General features: G+C 40.4%; 1 protein-coding gene and 1 long non-coding RNA gene across 9 annotated transcripts in view; one reads left to right on the top strand and one right to left on the bottom strand.

Moving 5' to 3' along the window:
* si:dkeyp-9d4.3 (caskin-1) overlaps positions 1-18,306 on the bottom strand; it is a 50,488-nt gene that overhangs the window by 29,115 nt on the left and 3,067 nt on the right. For all 8 annotated transcript variants that reach the window (XM_037764161.1, XM_037764163.1, XM_037764159.1 and 5 more), the window contains exons 2-8: positions 8,623-8,674; positions 5,889-5,986; positions 2,630-2,775; positions 2,366-2,461; positions 1,241-1,362; positions 899-1,007; positions 432-540 (exon numbers count right to left, since the gene is read on the bottom strand). In XM_037764161.1, coding sequence (XP_037620089.1) covers positions 432-540; positions 899-1,007; positions 1,241-1,362; positions 2,366-2,461; positions 2,630-2,775; positions 5,889-5,986; positions 8,623-8,674 — 732 coding nt within the window. The remainder of the gene's footprint in view (positions 1-431; positions 541-898; positions 1,008-1,240; positions 1,363-2,365; positions 2,462-2,629; positions 2,776-5,888; positions 5,987-8,622; positions 8,675-18,306) is intronic.
* Positions 1,065-18,306, top strand: part of LOC119484970 — a 28,696-nt gene continuing 11,454 nt past the window's right edge. The window contains exons 1-2 of the long non-coding RNA XR_005206151.1: positions 1,065-1,077; positions 15,271-15,275. This is a non-coding gene — a long non-coding RNA (uncharacterized LOC119484970). The remainder of the gene's footprint in view (positions 1,078-15,270; positions 15,276-18,306) is intronic.

The raw sequence follows: 18,306 nt of genomic DNA on the forward strand, positions 1-18,306 counted from the left end.
GAGTCCACCATGTTGCTCCGCCATGTTCCTACAGTAGCCCAGAACGGATTTGCCTTATTACATTACCTGAAGGCCACCATAGTTCTCCGACACGCTTGTGAAACTGCGGTAACATGAGCCGCAGAGGGCAAAACCGTGGTACCGCCAGCCGCCGTCTGACTTCCGTTGCTCCTAAAGTAGTGTTATTATGGTAAGGTTGGCCTCTGAGCGAGGCGAACGGCATACCTTTAATGTTTGCCAATTTGTTGGTAATGAAACTCAGAAGTTGCCTATTACTGATAAAATCAGGGCACATGACTCTCCCCATACACCATAGTGCACTAACCCCTTTTATTAAAAAGTATTTGTATCATTATTCGTGATTCCAACCCGAGTATTACTTGGTATTGGATTGTGAGACTACATTAAGTGGTAATACTGGTGGTACTCGCCTCTCAGTAGTTGTTTGATCTCTCGGCTAGCCTGTGTGGTGGTGAATTGGTTAACGATGTCCAAGGCTGTTTGACTCAGAGTGTTTCTCACCCCGGCACTGATCCCACTCTGGATGGAAGTGGAGAAGAAAAACGTTTAAAGCTGCAACATGAAACTCATAATAGGGATATAATGTATACTGTGTGTACATGTCTGCTGCTAACATTTGTTGTGTGTGCTGCCACAGCAACAAAAGGGTTAAAAAACAAAACCGAGTTGATTTGAATACTGCATGGCTGGTAGGATGCTGGCCACTCTGCTAGACTTTTATGTAACAAGCTAACGTATCCCACAGGCTTCATCACACAGCTCAGTGGGATGAATGCCAAGTGCTGAGGTGCAAAACTCGCTGAGCTGAGGAAAGGGAGGCAGTTTTAACAACAGTTGCTTTTGTAAACACATTAAACAGACAGACAGATGGACTCACATCCAGCAGCAGGCGCACTACCTCTGTCTTCCCACAGAGGGCTGCCTGATGTAGCGCTGTGCCAGACTCGGACTGTCTGTTGATATCTATACCAGCCTGAATCAGCAACCTGCAGCACAAAATAATGAGAATATCAACCTTTATTTGTAGAGCATCTTTCATAACATCATTTCATCAAAGTGCTTACAATAGTTAGAAAAGTAAAAACTAAATGTTTTATTTTTTTAATTTATCGTGACCAAGGAGTTGAGGTTGGATTAGATGAGTGAGTCCAGTGGACAGAGAGGCAGATACAGTGCATATGAAGACAGACACACACTGAAAGGACAAGTTTTTTCAGACCGTATGACATCAATGTGTCCGTTCTTGGCAGCGAGGTGTAGAGGTGACACTCCGTTGGGGTCGGAGGGTTTCGGTTCCAGCATGGCTGCACACATGTTACTGCTCAGCAGGAGCTGGACCACCTAAAACACAGACACACACACATTCAAATTTGGCTTCCATGTGAACTGCAGAAACAGTGCACTCTCTTTTCTGGCTGCCAATGTTTTGGAATTAGGGCTGTCAAAGTTAACGCGATAACGTATTCGTTATTCGCAAACACGTTTTAACGGCACTAATTTCTTTAAAGCATTAACGCAATCGATCTTCCGGAGGTTGTAGCGGGCTCAGTTTTAAAGCTAGAGTGAAGATACTGATATTATATGAAACTAGAAAACCTAAGGAATCCATTGGTACCAACCTAATGTCATACTATCTCATACTTAGCCCAACCTTGTGAAGAATTTTGGCGAGGAAAAACTGTCATGGCCATTTTCAAAGGGGTCCCTTGACCTCTGATATCAAGACGGGAAGAAATTCTTTTATAACTTAGGTCAACATGTCACAGGAGTCACAGGATCTGCTTACTGATTGGCTGCTGGTCCTCTCTGGCCGCAATTCACAGCTAAAACTTTTACTTTTCCCAACTTTCGTTTGGCCGCACTTCGCAGCAAAATCAAATGGACGCAGTTGAATTTGGCCTAACTGTTAAATTGGTTTCTGTATTTGTTCTGTTGTGTGTATTTGGTTGTGTTTTCTGAATTTGCATTGTTTCTGTATTTGGTTGTTTTTTTTTCTAAGTTTGCAGCACTTTTTTTTCCGAATGTTGCACACAAATTGATGAAGATGCTTGTGTTTTGTCTCTTTGGATGTGTTTCTTAAGGGGGCGACTGTAGCTCTGTGGGTAGAGCGGGTCGTCTTTTAACCACAATGTTGGCGGTTTGCTCCCCGGGCGCTTTACAGCAGCCCACTGCTCCTACAATGTTTAGGATGGGTTAAATACAGAGGTCAAATTTCTCATTTATAAGTTTAAAAAAGTTGCAGTGCGTTTAGCTCTCAATGCCCCGGTAAGTGAGGTTTTCCTGGCTAAATAAAGGTTAAATAAAATAAAAATGTATCTTTTGGTTTTCAGTCAAATCTACTCACTCCGACACGTCCAAATTCACAGGCGAGGTCCAAAGGTGTTTTCCCAGCTGAGTCTGAGATACACGGGTTGGACTGGTGTTGTAGTAACATCTCCGACTGTGACACACACACAGAAATCTCACTGTCACTTCTGAATGTCCCAGCTTGCAACAACCACAAATCATGCATGCATCATCGGACACACAAAACAACACAACACCTCACAAAAACACACACACATACGGCCACTTTACACACCTACAGTACACACACAAACACAGTTACCCCGTCATAGTGTCCGTGCTGAGCTGATAGGTGGAGAGGGATCTGTCCTTCATCTGACTGCCCGTTGACTGACGAGCCTGACTTCAGCAGCATTTTCATTGGTTCAGTCTTCCCCTGCCATGCGGCGTAATGCAGAGGACGCATCCCTACACAGAACACACACATAGATAAACACACAGACAAGGATGACAGCACCATAAAACACAGACATACCAGACCCCACAAGGACATGCACACAGATACATACAAGAAAATGAGAATATAAAGACATGAATTCATGCAAATACACACTGCTATTATTGTTATAGACAGACCAGTTTGTGGCAATCCAGCAGTGAAAAAAACTTTTACAGTAGAATCACTAAACTCAACTATTAAACTCACTAATTAACTCCATTTGGCTTATTACGCTAAGTACCATAGACTGTATAAAAGAAGTGGACGTAGTCACCGTGACATCACCCATTGGTTTGTGGGCTACCGTTTTGAACTCTCGAGTTCAGCATTTTGTCCGTCACCATCTTGTCAGACATGATAATAACTGTCTCTGAGCAAGATTTCTTGCTGGCCCAATCACAAGAGATGTGACATTAGTTAATTGCGATGACGAGTAGCCTACTGAGAGAGTATGGCAGTTCTTAAATGAGTTGATTAAATGTTATTTTGCTATCGCCAATCGTTCCGGACCTCTGACCTTGAATAAAAATCAGATGTGGACCTTTGAGTAAAACGTTTGAGAACCTCCGCCATAGACCAAATGATCGATGGATTAATCGAGAAAACAATCAGTAGATTAATTAATGATGAAAACAATTGTTAGTTTCAGCCCTAATGTGAATGCATTTTTTGCAAACATTTCCGTATTATCTGTTATACAGGCACAAACTCTCAGTTCCCCTTATGGAAATGCAGTCATACTGTAGTTGACATGCTTGTGACCTTTTGTGACCGTCGGGGTATTGTTTGTGCAAGCATCGCACTCACGGGACGTTAAAGACAAACTGCTTTCAGACAAAAGGGCAAGACAAGAAATCTCCTATAAGTGGCTGAACAAGACCTTAGAGGACCTTATAGAAAACTGGACATTGCAGCCCATGCAGGAAATGCAAGGTGATGCAAAGTTCAGTTGAGCACAGCACAAAAAATCCACCACGGAGTCATTACTAGTGCCTCTAACCAGAAGACATTAAACACCACTTTGTAGTAGCGGCTGCAAGGAGCAGTGAGCATGTTTTTCGTGGCAGCAACCCAAGACCCCAGTCTTAATACCAGCGATGAGCCACATCGTGGAGCTGAATAAAGAGGCCCTCCAGGCCTGGCTGGCATGAGGGAGTCCTGACTCAGAAGAGAGGTGCTGGCAGGATAAAGAGACACAGCAGCTGTAAGAGTTACAGAAGAAAAGCCGGAGTATGTGAAGAGATGTGATGGAAAATGACTCTCAAGAAGCCTCGAAGAGTTTCTAGATAGTGTGCAAAGAGAAGAGAGGACTTCACTCAGACTGTGCAGGGAAAGAGAGACACTGGACTGTTTGAAGTTGGGGGGAAAACTCAGCAATTTCTGAGCCCATTTCCTCTCCAGCGGTCAAAGGTGTAGTTCATCCTGAAAGCTCAATTGTTGAGATATTGTGATTCATATGTCCCGTTGAATAGTGTTTTATTTGTCCGGCAGGGGTGGTTAATAACGATAAAAAATGGTTTCACACAAATTTGATAATCACAAACAAATGAGTTTGGAAATACCCTCAGCTGTGTTCCCAGGACTATCTTGGCAGTCGCTGAACACAGAGTTGCTTGGCCCCTTTTTCTGTTTATGATTTCTTTTTGGACAGGATATAAAGCCCAGAGGCCCAGGCCTGCAGGATGTCCAGGTCAGTGACTTTAAGTTGGCATCTTTGCACAAGAACATTTTGTAAACGGTTGTGACGTGGTCTGGATGAGGATCAGAACTTCCCAGAAAGTCCCAAGAAACAGTTTGTCTTGTCCAATCCGAGTGAGGGATGAATCTTGAACCTGCAAGCTGTGACACAATATTTACATATTTAAGCTGATATGGCGAACACACCCGGTTCAGCTGTTAAGGCCACTAAATACGCGTTATCGGTCGCGATAAGCACCATAGATGTGGGTCAACAGGGGTCTACTGCGTCTACTACATTGTAAAAGTGAAAGCGAAACTTAAAAGCGACACGTTCTAAAATCTGAATTAAACGTTATGTTTTTAACACAAACACAACAACTTCTTTAGGTTTAGGCAACAAAATGACTTGGTTAAGTTTAGGAAAAAACGTCTAATCGGCTGGCGAACAAGTAAATCGTTGCCCATTTCACATGTTGCGTCTAAAAACACATTGATAACGTCGCTTTCAATCTTTTATCCAAGGTGCGTAGGAGGTTGCGTTCCTGTCGCGTCTGCCGTTACGAAGCAACCAAAACCTGTTGTGATGTCCTCGGAGGGAAAGGGTGAAGCAAGTCCTGTGGAGTTGATTGGTTCATTTTTGTCACATTTGAGATTTTTCCATCTCGGTGCACCGCGGACGCGTCTCCATTTAAAATAATGAATTTGTGCGTGCAAAAAACGCAACATGTGATCGGCTCTTTAAACACCCAGCAGACGCAAAGCAACATTAGCATTCTGTCCTTTTTGCTCTATTTTGGTCTCTAAAAACTCCCGAGGGAAATATCTGGCTTTCCAGTCCTCACCAGGAGCTCGCCAGGCACCGGAGGAATGATTTAAGGTTTCCCTACCACCTCCATGGAGAGAGTTGAGGAGATGGGACCACCTGGAGAGGATGCCTGCCAGTGTATACCTCTATTTAGAGCCATGACTGAGCTGACTGCGAGCATGGAGGCAGTAGGCCTACATCCTGAAGGGATTATATCTCCCATCTGCCCTGAGATTTTTTTCTTCTTCTTTTCCTTCTTCTTGAATCTGCCAGTATGAGACGGAGATGCTGCTCTGCTTCCACTTGGCTCCCAGTTCTGCAGCTATGAAGCTCTTCTATTGTCTATTATTTGCTGTGCACACAAATCTGTCACCTCCCATAAACACTACACACAAAGAGAGTTTTTATTGCATTTCAAACAAGCTCACCTGTTATTACACAACATGGTATTATCGGTCACGCAGGGGAAGCCAGGAATATGTATTTGTTTTCCTGTTTTTTTTGGTGTGTGATTGTTTTCTGGCCAGCTGTGTGTGCCTGTTTCATGGTAACACAGTGCCTTGTGAGAACACATGAAAACCAGTGTGTATTTTTTACCTTTATGGTCTTTGATATCCACGGCTGCCTGGGCCTCCAGCAGCAGAGAGATCAGCTCCTTGTTACCACTCAGAGCAGCATGGTGCAGCGGTGCCAACCTTCACACAGACACAGATTAGGTTTAAAAATACACATATTCACATACATAGTGTAAAACCGGAGCATAACTTTGCTGAAATAATCTTCAGCGTAGAGCAGCTCCGCCCCTCAGCTCTGTGTGAGCGACGGGAGGGGGCAAATGACCTACTTCCATTAATAAGCAATCTCTCTACCCCGGAGCCAAGCGTACACACAGCGCGCCCCTGTGTGTGTGTGTGTCTAATGGATCCCTGGTGAATATAAGGGCCGGGCCCTGGAGTCAAATCAACGATTCATCAGTCATTACACAAGGAGTTGAGTCCAATTATCTGATTCCAATCATTGTAATAAAAAAGATCTTTGTTATCTGATGGGGACGAATGGAACACAATCGCAAACCAAGCATGTGCACATAAAACGCTTAACCACTCACCAGTCTAAATATAGCCAAAATCCATAGTTGTACATTCAGAGTCGATAAGGGAACGTTTCTGAGCAAATTAAGGGTTGAGAAATGTTGGCTTTCCTTTAAGGTAATTACAGTCTTCAGCTGCCTACATGTTTCACAGATAGGGTAATGTGTAAAATGATACGGTTGGTTGTATATTGATCTCAGAAGGAGATATGTCCTTTTTGTTTCCCCAGTCAGATGGATGATTAAACCGTGTGTCTGCTAGAGAATAAACACACACACAGAGGTTTGTAGGAGTTTGGTGTTTTGATGTCACAGGGTCCTGGAGTAAACCTGTTCATCACTTCAGCAAGGTGAAACGTTAAACCATTGGAGGTCAGAACAGACAAGATTTTCAAGGGATATTAAAGGAGCAGTGTGTAACAATTTAGGGGATCTATTGGGAGAAATGGAATATAATATTAATATGTATGTTTTCTTTAGTGTATAATCACCTGAAAATACGAATCATTGTGTTTTTGTTACCTTAGAATGAGATGTTTATATCTACATAAGGAACGGATCCTCAGAACGGACAAACCAAACACTGGCTCTAGATTTCACACTTTCGCATCGGCCACCGTTCTCCTACACGCTTGGCACACAGGAGAAGTTTCAGTTGGTTGCAATCTGCAACCTCACCGCTAGATGCCTCCAGATCCTACATAGTGCACCTTTAAGTTACTCTTTAAGTTGATACAGTGAACGTGTTGGCAAACAGTTGCTTATTGGCGCATCCAGCATTTACGAAGGAACATTATCATTCATTTGGAGTCATGTTTCTGGACACTTGACTAAAGTCCAATATTCACTCTCTCTACCAAGTCCTGAGGGAGATATCTGCCGTTCAGCCCTTTATGTTCAACTAAATTGCGTTCTCAATTACATTGGGAAGGAAACGTATTTTTTTGCAGATTCCGTTTGTCTTTTACGTTTCACAAATATCTTTGTAAATCCGCGGACGGCAGCAGCAAGTGACGTAGTACAACGAGCGACGTGCAGAGCAGGTGACGTAACATATAAATACATTGTGTCAAAATGTTATTGAATAATAACGTGTATAATAAGCGAGAAAGTCCTGCTGGTCTTTACCCCAGGAGACCGCTGTAATGGTCCCGTGTGAAACGTATACTCAGAAACAAAGTAATTTTAAAACAAACCATGATGTTTTCATGCTAAACCTAACCCAGTAGTTGTGTTGCCTAAACTTAACTAAGCACATTAGTTGTATTTTGGTTTTGTTCAGTTTCGTTTTCTTAGTCATTTTAAACCATACCATGATAAACAAGTAGTTTTGTTGGCTAAACCTAACTAAGTAGTGTTGTTGTGTTTTGTTTTTGTTTTGTTTCCATTTACAACGTTAATCACATGTTTAAAACCGTGACCGTAATCCCTTAAAACGTATTTTTGTTATGCAGTTTAGTTGTATTGGGAACATCATTTTAGAGACAGAGTTGCTGTCGCTTTAGCTGCTAAATGCTTTAAATCTTCATCAGCTAGTCTCTTACTTTGTCTGTCTGCTGTTTGGTGCTGAGCAGGTAGAGTACAGAAAGGTTTTTAGAGTTTTTTCCACTGAAAACATCTTCCTGGTGTGGTCAAAAAATTAAGCTGAGCGGTGAGAATGAACCAAAACAGTTAAGTTGCAGCCGGACAGCAAAACAATGAGCTGAAACTCTCTATAAAGCTCTGTAGAGCCGAGGGGAGCTGCAGATTTGGGTGATAATTCTCTGAAGGTTCATCAATACGAGCGACCCCTTTTACATTGTCACATTGTTATTTAGTCCACTGTATCATAATATTGATTATAGGCACATTTTATATCCCTCGGGGGGGTTCTGACCTCCAAGTTAGGAACCACTGTCCTTAATACTATGTTGTGTTTGCAACAGGTTCTGTTGTTTCACAACACCATAAAATATTTATATTTTACTATTGAATATTTCAATATCTTGAATCTAACCTATGTGTAATCTACTGTGATACAAATTCAGGGAGTCAACTTTGTAGCTACGATGCAACGTAATGAACACTCTCATGAAACATGTAATGGCATAATATGATGTCAAGAAGACTGAAAGAAAGCAGAGATGGGAGGAAACAATGAAGGACAGAAGATGAGGGAAATTAACCTTTTAAAGAAAAGGATGATGGCAATGTGGAACAATAGCAAGGAGAACATTAATTAGAAAGCCTGTTGTCCCTCACCCGTCTGCATCCTGGATGTTGACGTTCACTCGCTTTGCTGCGCCGAGGAGCTCTGAAACAGAGAATGAGAGAACAGAGAGAGGGAACAACACACTCATTACAAAAACAGTCAAAATTTAAATCTATTCAGACTTCAGTGATTAATGTCTTCTCTCTCCTCGTACATATTCTAATTATTCATTCCCTGCAGGTAGAGTTGACAGCAACACTTTTAAACCTGTGAGCGCTCTAAAACAACAGTTTCTTCACTGCAACAACAGCAGCAGAGGTCAAGGAGAAGTGACGAGGTAGGAAAGACAAAGAGAACTCATCTAAAAAAGCTCAATCTAAACTTTTATCTGAGTCTGAATCACATGAAAAAATCTGCAATTTGTGTGTTTCTCAATTGATAATAATTGGAATATAAGATTGCTTTCAACCCAGTGTTACTAATGTAAATAGGGATGCACCGATCCGACTTTTTCAGTCCTGATACCGATAGCAATACCTGGGCTTTGGGTATCGGCCGATACCGAGTACCGATCCGATACCAGTGTTTAATTAATAAACTGTATGCCTCACTGTGTGGAAGTGACTGGGATCATTCTTTTATGTGTAAGGCAACATCAGACTTGCCTTAAACATTGTTTTCCTAACTTTCCAAAACAAAATGTAACAAATAAATACATAGATATATCTTTTTTAACTGTTATGTATTATTAAAATAATAAATCGTACACCAGCAACTTGGTAAATAATCTTCAAAATGAATAGAAATTACAATTCAAGTGTAAACCTTTATAATGCAGCAACAAATTGGTCAAAATTAACAAATTCCAGTATATATATTTAATATTGAATAGATTGGCCCCATTGTCATTGATAACCAATCCAGCTATTTGAGCCAGTATCGGCCCGATATCTGGTATCTGTATAAATATAAAGAAGCCTATTCCATTCACAAGCATGAATAACTTTGATTTAGTTTAGGGCTGCAACTAACGATTATTTTCATTGTCGATTAATCTGTTGATTATTTTCTTGATTAAGTTAGTTTAGTTGTTTGTTCTATAAAATGTAAGAAAATGGTGAAAAATGTTGATCAGTGTAAACCAGAAAATATTCACATTTAAGAAGCTTGAATCAGAGAATTTAGACTTTTTTTTCTTAAAAAAAATCACTCAAACTGATTAATCGATATCAAAATAGTTGGCGATTAATTTAACAGTTTACAACTAATCGATTAATCGTTGCAGCTCTACTTTCACCTAGGTCTCAGAAAGAATAGGTATATTTCCCAAAAATGTAGCTAGAGGGTAAAATAAGCCTTGCTCTACTCTACTGAAAGTCATCATTTAACAAAGAAGCATGAGTCTGGTGCATAATTGATTACATGTAAATGAAATTCAAATAGTAGCCCCAAAACATAAAGTCCAAACTCATGATTGAAACCTGCTATCTCTCTCAAATTGATTGACAGTTAAAATAATCGTTCGTTGCAGCCCTGGATGATTGATTCCACTCACGTCTGTAGATATGTTTGAAGTATGTTTGGGTGTATATATACAGTACAGGTTTATATGCGCCTGTGCTTGTGATTATGTGAATGTGCACATGTGTGATAACCTTGATCTTTGACTGGAGCATCAGAAAGATAAAGACACCAGACAGCCGGAAGAAGCACACAGACGCAAACACTCACAGAAACCAACACACAACTCACTCTGAAAAGGACACAGAAAAAAAGCGGCTTGTTTGTCTCTCTGCCTTTACTTTTTTTTTCTTTTTTTTTTTTTGGTCAAACCCTCATAATCCATGGGCCGTAATCTGTAGCTGTAATCTGCGGAAAAGCTTCTCCTTCTCTCTGCAGCTCTATCTGCACTTCATCCCTTCATCCTGCTCTCACACTCTAATTTTCGCTGTAATTTGCTAAAGAGCGCGTGCTGATGATCGGTAGTTCTGCTGCTTGTGTTTACACTCTGCAGCTGACATCATCCTCCTGCGTGTGTGTGTGTGTGTTTATGCACGTTTAGGTTCCCCCCCGATCTATCTCGGATTAAAAATACGAATCATCCCTCCCCCCCCTCCCCAGTAGATGAATCAATGAGTGCAGATATCTGTGTCACCATCAGGGAGCCACATAACCACAAATTTATGGCAAAGCCACGACATCCAACACCCACAATTATTAACTCCGCCAAGGAGGTCATGTTTTCTGTTCTGTTTGTTTGTCTGTTTGTCTGCATGATTACGGAAAAACTACAGGCTCGATTGTTATGAAACCTAGTGGAAGGGTGTAGCGTGGGCCAAGGAAAAACGCATTGAATTTTGGACCGGATCTGAAATCACAGGGCGGATACACAAATTATTTTTCACAAATAGGGGTGGGAGAAAAATGTATACAACACAGTATCGCAATATTTTGCGTGGCAATATTGTATCGGTACACAGACGTCAAGTATCGATCTTTATTATATAAACTATTAATATTGCAAATCCAATTTTAACTCTAATACAAACAGTTCAGTTTGTCAGGTGCTTGATGCAACATTTATGTTTTTATGACAGTGTTCAGTCTGTCTGCTCGACTGACAAACACATTTTTCTGCAATAAAAAATATTGTATGTTATTAACTGTATCTTATTAGATAAAACAGATGTTGACAAACTGCATAATTTGCAATTGAGCAAAAGAGGTATATATTGTAATTTATCTTATCACAATACCCAGCATATCGGCAAATATTTAAAATCGCAATGAGATCATCTTAAACATGACTTAAACCTGCAGTAGGCAGAATGTTTTTGGCATCATTGGGCAAAAATGTCATAATAACCTTTCAGCATATTGTAATTCAAGTGTTCTGAGAGAAAACTAGATTTCTGCACCTCCTCATGGCTCTGTTTTCAGGATTTTAAAAAATCAATCTAATCAATCATAGGTCATTTCAGAGAGAGAGAGAGAGAGAGAGAGAGAGAGAGAGCGAGAGCGTTCCTATTGGCTGTTCATTCAACAGAAAGTTTTCTCTGGCTGGTGGGCGGTGCTTGTTATTTCCTCAGCTGATCTCAACATGGCTGCCGGGTCACAAACTTTCTAATTTTACAGCTAAACAGTACACTACAAGATGTTTCTGAAAACATCTGAGGAGAGAAATATTCATTACAGTAACAGAATATTGATTCATTTTTGATCAGCGCTGCCTAGTTTGACCGTTTGATTGGAGTTCACGAGTGATTGACAGCTGCTCAGAGACGGCAAGGCTCCAGCTCGGCTCTGATTGGTTGTTTTCCTCCGGTTTGTGAAATCTTGCAGATGCCATTAGGAGCACCGGAGGACACAGAGGCACATGATTTTTTTCAGATTACCTGTCTCATGCACTACTTTCAGGATATAGTGACCGTTTTATAAAATATTTTTTTGAATAAAATTTGCTCCAATCTCGCCTACTCCAGCTTTAAGTATCGTGATAATATCGTATCGTGGGGCCTCTGGTGATTAACGTTGCAAGATGGCATTTGGCCTTGGCGGAGGTCTGCGCTCTCTGAGTCCTCCGAGCCCTTCTCGTTCTGTTTTTCTCAATAGATTATCCTTCTTTAAATACATGAAGTCTGGATCATGGCATTACTTAACAATGACCCTCCTTCTGACCCCAAACTACAATGTATAAATAATGAAATACTTGGATCGCTTCTCAAACTGATTTTTATCTTGAAACTCACACTTATTATTTCATTCATAACCCTCTCCATAATTGTATCAATTTATTTATTTTTTGTAAATTCTTTTACCTTAAATTTCAAATTTATGTATTTTCCTTCTCTGACGTTAACTGTATGTTTAAGAGCATTACCATAATGTTTCTCTGATGGTGTCCTTGGACCAGTGTTAATTTTTTCTTTCTTTATTTTTATGATAATTTTAGGCATAACACTGCAACCGAGCCCCGGTTACCATGGCAACCCCTCAATGTGCCATTCTCACAGACTGTCAATCACTTGGCATGGATTATACTATGATATTATTTTGTGGCATCTCCCACAAATTGTAAGCTATTCAAGAGTTTATACAGTATTTGACATGAAATCATGTCATTCACGTTTGAATTTGAAACCCCTCAGTCTCAACAAAGAGAACCAACGAGCTGTAAGCTGCTGGCAAAGCAACCTTCAGCGTAACCGAGCAGATTCCCAAACCTCCGGAGAGGTGAAATGGAGGGTTTCTCAAGGGTTCTCATTACCAGAAATGTTCTGAAGTCCAGTTTTCATCCCCTCTGACTTCCGCCTGTCATCATGCATTTAGAGTTTGAGCGTAACGCGTAGCCTAAAACAAACTGCGTCGCCGACATGTTCGCTCTCTGTTTCCAGACGGTTGCACACATATGTTAAAGTGACCGGACTCGGGGTCACCATGTGCTAATAGTGCTGCAACGATATCACATTTTCATCAAAAGTACAAAATGACAGGTTGACAAGGGGATGTGTATAGAGTGCTGCAAGGACCATAATCAGAAAAGCAATATGCAGATATACAGTATAATATTATAATATTAGGGCTGTCAATCAATTAATATTTTGATTGCGATTAATCGCATTAGGGTCCATAGTTAATCATGATAAATCGCACATTTTTATCTGTTCAAAATGTACCTTAAAGGGAGATTTGTCAAGTATTTAATACTCTTATCAACATGGGAGTGGGAAAATATGCTTGCTTTATGCAAATGTATGTATATGTTTATTATTGGAAATCAATTAACAACACAAAACAATGACACACATTGTCCAGAAACCCTCACAGGTACTGCATTTAGCATGAAAAATATGCTCAGATCATAACATGGCAAACTCAAGCCCAACAGGCAACAACAGCTGTCAGTGTGTCAGTGTGCTGACTTGACTATGACTTGCCCCAAACTGCATGTGATTATCATAAAGTGGGCATGTTCGTAAAGGGGAGACTCGTTGGTACCCATAAAACCCATTTTCATTCACATATCTTGAGGTCAGAGGTCAAGGGACCCCTTTGAAAATGGCCATGCCAGTTTTTTTCTCACCAAAATTTAGCATAAGTTTGGAGTGTTATTTGACCTCCTTCCTGACAAGCTAGTATGACATGGTTGGTACCAATGAATTCTTCAGGTTCTAGTTTCATATGATACCAGCATCTTCACTCTAGCTTTAAACTTTGAACTGAGCCTACTACAACCTAAAAATCCCAAATTGTGTTAATCTGTTAAAGAAATTAGTGGCTTTAAAACATATTTGCGTTAACGCGTTATTATCGCATTAACTTTGACATCCCTAATAATATTATAATAACATTTTGAAATTCTTTTATGTGTTCAGGAAAATTGTTAATCTTGTAGTACTAGTAGTAATAGAAGGGATCTCTAGTAGTAACTTTAATTGTTTCATTTCATTTCATTTTTTAGGTGCTCCTTTACTTGCAATGACAATGTCATGGCCAGCAGCTCTTAGTTAATTAGTTTGTGGTACTTAATAAACTACTACTGGCTGTGACAAAACACGGTCGGTCGGGGCACTTCCTTGATCGTTGATATGGGAAAATACATTGTATGAATTACTTAGAGCACACTTCAGTTGCTTACAACGAGGGGCTTCAAGTGGAAAAAAATAAGTGCCAGTACTCTCTTATTCACATGTTGACATGTGTATCAGCCAGTATCAACAATCTCTTGGGACTTTTTCCTATTTATTCATTATTTTCTTTAAGCATGTTATTCTGTGTCAGTCATAATCAGTTGTGGTTTTATTGCTATATTGTTATTCTTGAGCTATGCATCTTCAATAGTAGGCCTATAATACTCCAATAATATTCCAACTGGAACATTACAGGGTTAAGGTGGTGTGTTTAGTGTTAATAGTTAAAGTGCTTTCCTGTGTTATTTGTAGCCTTTGACAAATTATATTGCAATATCAGTCAAATAACCACACATAGATATTATTTCAAAATCGTCCGAATTTTAAGGAAGGAAACACAATTAATTGCGCATTATTTTCGGCGTTCAAAAATTGGGATTGATGCTGATTACAATCTGTCATATGAGACAAAAAAGCAGCTAATAGTCACATTTGAGAAAGCTGGAGCTGCAGCATTTACACAGTACGTATGTTAGTGAAAAGTGATTAAAATGGTTGATACATTTTTCAACTCTTCATGTGCAACAAATGAAAAGGAATTATGTTTAATATCTCTGCTGGTTTCCTGCTGGTCTATCACAGCGCTGCTGAGTTTAGATATGGTTGTTTACTTTAAATTATGGGAATACCATTCTTTAATACCGGATGTGCCAAAAAGCGGTCCATGTTGTTGCCCTTCCCTGATCGTCGATAGGAGCGGATACATCGTATAAATGACTTAGTGCCCATTTCAGTTGCTTGCTGCAACATAAAAGAGATATAATAAGGACGTTCTGATATCGCTGAGATAAAGAGCTTTATTGCAACTGAGCCAAAGATAAGGAAACCATTAGAAATACGCTTTACTTTGTGCGTAAGCAGGCGCTGGCTTTTAATGTCATCTATTTTAAAGTGCACCAGAAACTCAACGTCTATCCGTCTGAACTGATTCATTAATACTTTAAAAAATCTACATTGATCAAAAAAATCTGTGAATCCACTGATTGCAGCAAGCCTATAAATTTAAAGGATAAGTCTGGTGATGTTCTATATTGTTCTTATTGTCAACAAACAACCCCATGAAAAGTCCAAAACCAACAATGAATTGATCCTTCTAACAAGTGAAGTATTTAGAGACGGACGGACACACAGTCTTTTCATGGGATCCGTTTACAGTAAGAAGAATAAAGCCAGCATTATCCTTAAAGTTATTTAAATAACGTACACTTTCTGAATGTCCAAAAGATGTTATTTCTCAGAAATACACAGTTTATATAAATATGAAAATTACCAAAATATTATTCTTGGCATCAGAAAAGCAAGTTGAAGCTGTTTCAAGTTGATTTTCCATTTAACAGATTCTTTTGGTGTTAAGGTGGGTTTATTATAATAATAAAACATTATTATGGGAGAAACAACTTTCTGTAGGAAATGAGATCCTGTTGACACCTCAAGGAGACACAATTTTAGAGTGAGAATAAGATAAGACTAAAAAAACGAAAGTGTAAAAAGCAACAGTTTGCGGTTTTACGGGTCATTATGTGTTGGATTATTTCTTGGCCGGAAGCAATTTTGAGACAACAAGAAACTCCAGGAAGTTACTCTTTCCAGCCAAGAAATAGTTTAATTTTAGTTTAGTGTTAATTTTTTTTTATAAATTAATATGTTGTATGGATTAATTAACTGAGATACAACGTGTTAATTAGTGAGTTGAGAAATTGTGTTTGTTATATTTTGTAATTTCTGGCAGCCCAGTTTCTGCAAACCACGGATACGTTGAATGTCGATGTTTCTGAACCAAAAATACGTTTTATAAATATGTTTCATATCAGCCTCGCTTGCAGAAATGCAAAATGATATGTGGTTAACATTGTGAAAAGATTGGTTAGGATTAGGCAACAAAACTACTTGGTTATAGTTAGAAAAAATATCATAGTTTGTGTTCAAATAATAATGTAACAACATAACGCAACAAAACCACTTAGGAAAGAACTACATGGTTGGGCCTAAAACTACTACGTTTGTACAGTAAAAATGAAACTGAACATTGTGAACCTGGGACACGAACAAACAGCTGATTGTAACGTGACACGTGGGACAAAAGCAGCGGTCTCCTGGATGAAATCCTTGTGTATGTTGAACCCATTCACCTCCTCTCCCACCCGCCCGGTGTGTTTCTTTTTGCTAATTAAACTACGTCACTTGCTCTGACCGAATGCAAAAAACGTTGACGTTCAACGTCGACATTCAACGTCGACATTCAACGTATCCCTTGTTTGCAGAAATGTCCAATGCCAACATGTTCTCCTGGTGACTGGGCTGCTTCTGGACCTATTTCAGCTGTGATATCAAGAGAATATGTAGCATCCGACATACTGCTGCTAACAGGCTGTGATTTGATGTTTCTTTTCTCTTGTAGAGGTGCCACTGTTGTATCTTAGCTGTATTTACGGCGTATTGTCACATACAGTATATCTGCTGTAGGCTATTTTCACCCTGCCGTATTTTGACAGTATTGTTATTGTGTATTTGCCCTATTTTTTTGCCTTAAAGTATTTTGACTGCCATTTTTTGGGAGATTTATATGAACTACGTTTTTGCACACATTTCCTGAAAGCCATCGTCTTTTGTACAGTTTTATTTTATTTTCAAATTTCTTCAAGAACTAGAAAATACTGGGGGAATCTAAAGAAGCAATCCTACAGACCCCACATACAGTATAGTATTTGTCAAAGAGTATAGAAGCAAAGAGACTGTGTTTTTTTGACAACAGACGCTGTCGCCGTTTTGGAAACGCTTATTATATTTATCATATGTTATTGTTCAACACAGGCCATTAAGGTAGAATATGACAATACAATAGAAATAATTTTGTTTTACTTTTGTACGGTACTTTTTAGGTGGACGTTGCGAGACTGGTATCGATGTTCTCATCTAACTCTCGGCAAGAAAGCCAATAAGCGTATTTCCCAAAATGTTGACCCGTTGCTTTAACTAGTCGGAGAAGAAGCTCTAGTGACCGACATGCAGTAGACAGTGAAGTGGCCTCACATGGTCCCGTCACCACTTCAACTCCTAAAACCATCCTTCATCCATTGTGACATTTTGACTGCAGACAACCACGACAGCATCTGCATCTCACCTGCAGCTCTGAGCATCATTAGCATACCGTTAATAATACAGACGCAGCGACCAACACCTGATGTGTCGGGTGTGTCTCTGTGCACGCTCGTGTGTTGGAGGTGTTTGTGTGTGTGATTCTCCGGCAGAGAAACGCAGCTTCCTGTTTAATTATTCAAACATAAACCTGGATTCACGCTGTCACTCACACACTCTGATGCACGCGCACACACCTCCCATAACTCACCCTTTAACCTCTCTCTCCATCACTTCCTGTCTCTTTTACATCCCTGTATTCATATCGCACTGTTTCCCTCCTTCTGTTCTGCACTCTCACTCTTTTCCTCTCCCATTCTAGCCCTCCTCCTCCTCCTCCTCCTCCTCCTCCTCCTCATCCTCCTCCTCCTCACCCCTCATCTCCATCACCCTCCACCTCTTCCCACCTCCCCCTTTCTCTTTGTCAGTGTGCAGTGGACTGAGCACTCAGAGCTGATCTGTTCTGGCATTTGAGGAGAAGCATTTTTCTTTTCCATGGCACTGCTGGAATGTCCAGAGACAAACACACGAGAGGAGGAGTGGAAGAGAGGAGGAGAGGAGGAGAGGAGAGGAGAGGAGAGAAGAGGAGGAGGAGAGGACGAGAGGAGGAGAGGAGGAGGAGAGGAGAGGAGGAGGAGAGGAGGAGAGGAGGAGAGGAGGAGAGGAAGAGAGGAGGAGAGGAGGAGAGGAAGGAGGAAAAGAGAAGGAGAGGAGGAGAGGAGAGGAGAGGAGGACAGGAGAGGAGGGCAGAAGAAGAGAGGAGGAGAGGACGAGAGGAGGAGAGGAGGAGGAGAGAAGAGGAGAGGAGGAGGAGAGGACGAGAGGAGGAGAGGAGGAGGAGAGGAGGAGAGGAGGAGAGGAGGAGAGGAAGAGAGGAGGAGAGGAGGAGAGAAAGGAGGAAAAGAGAAG

This window comes from Sebastes umbrosus, chromosome 3 (genome assembly GCF_015220745.1).
Source record: "Sebastes umbrosus isolate fSebUmb1 chromosome 3, fSebUmb1.pri, whole genome shotgun sequence".
Lineage (NCBI taxonomy): Eukaryota > Metazoa > Chordata > Actinopteri > Perciformes > Sebastidae > Sebastes > Sebastes umbrosus.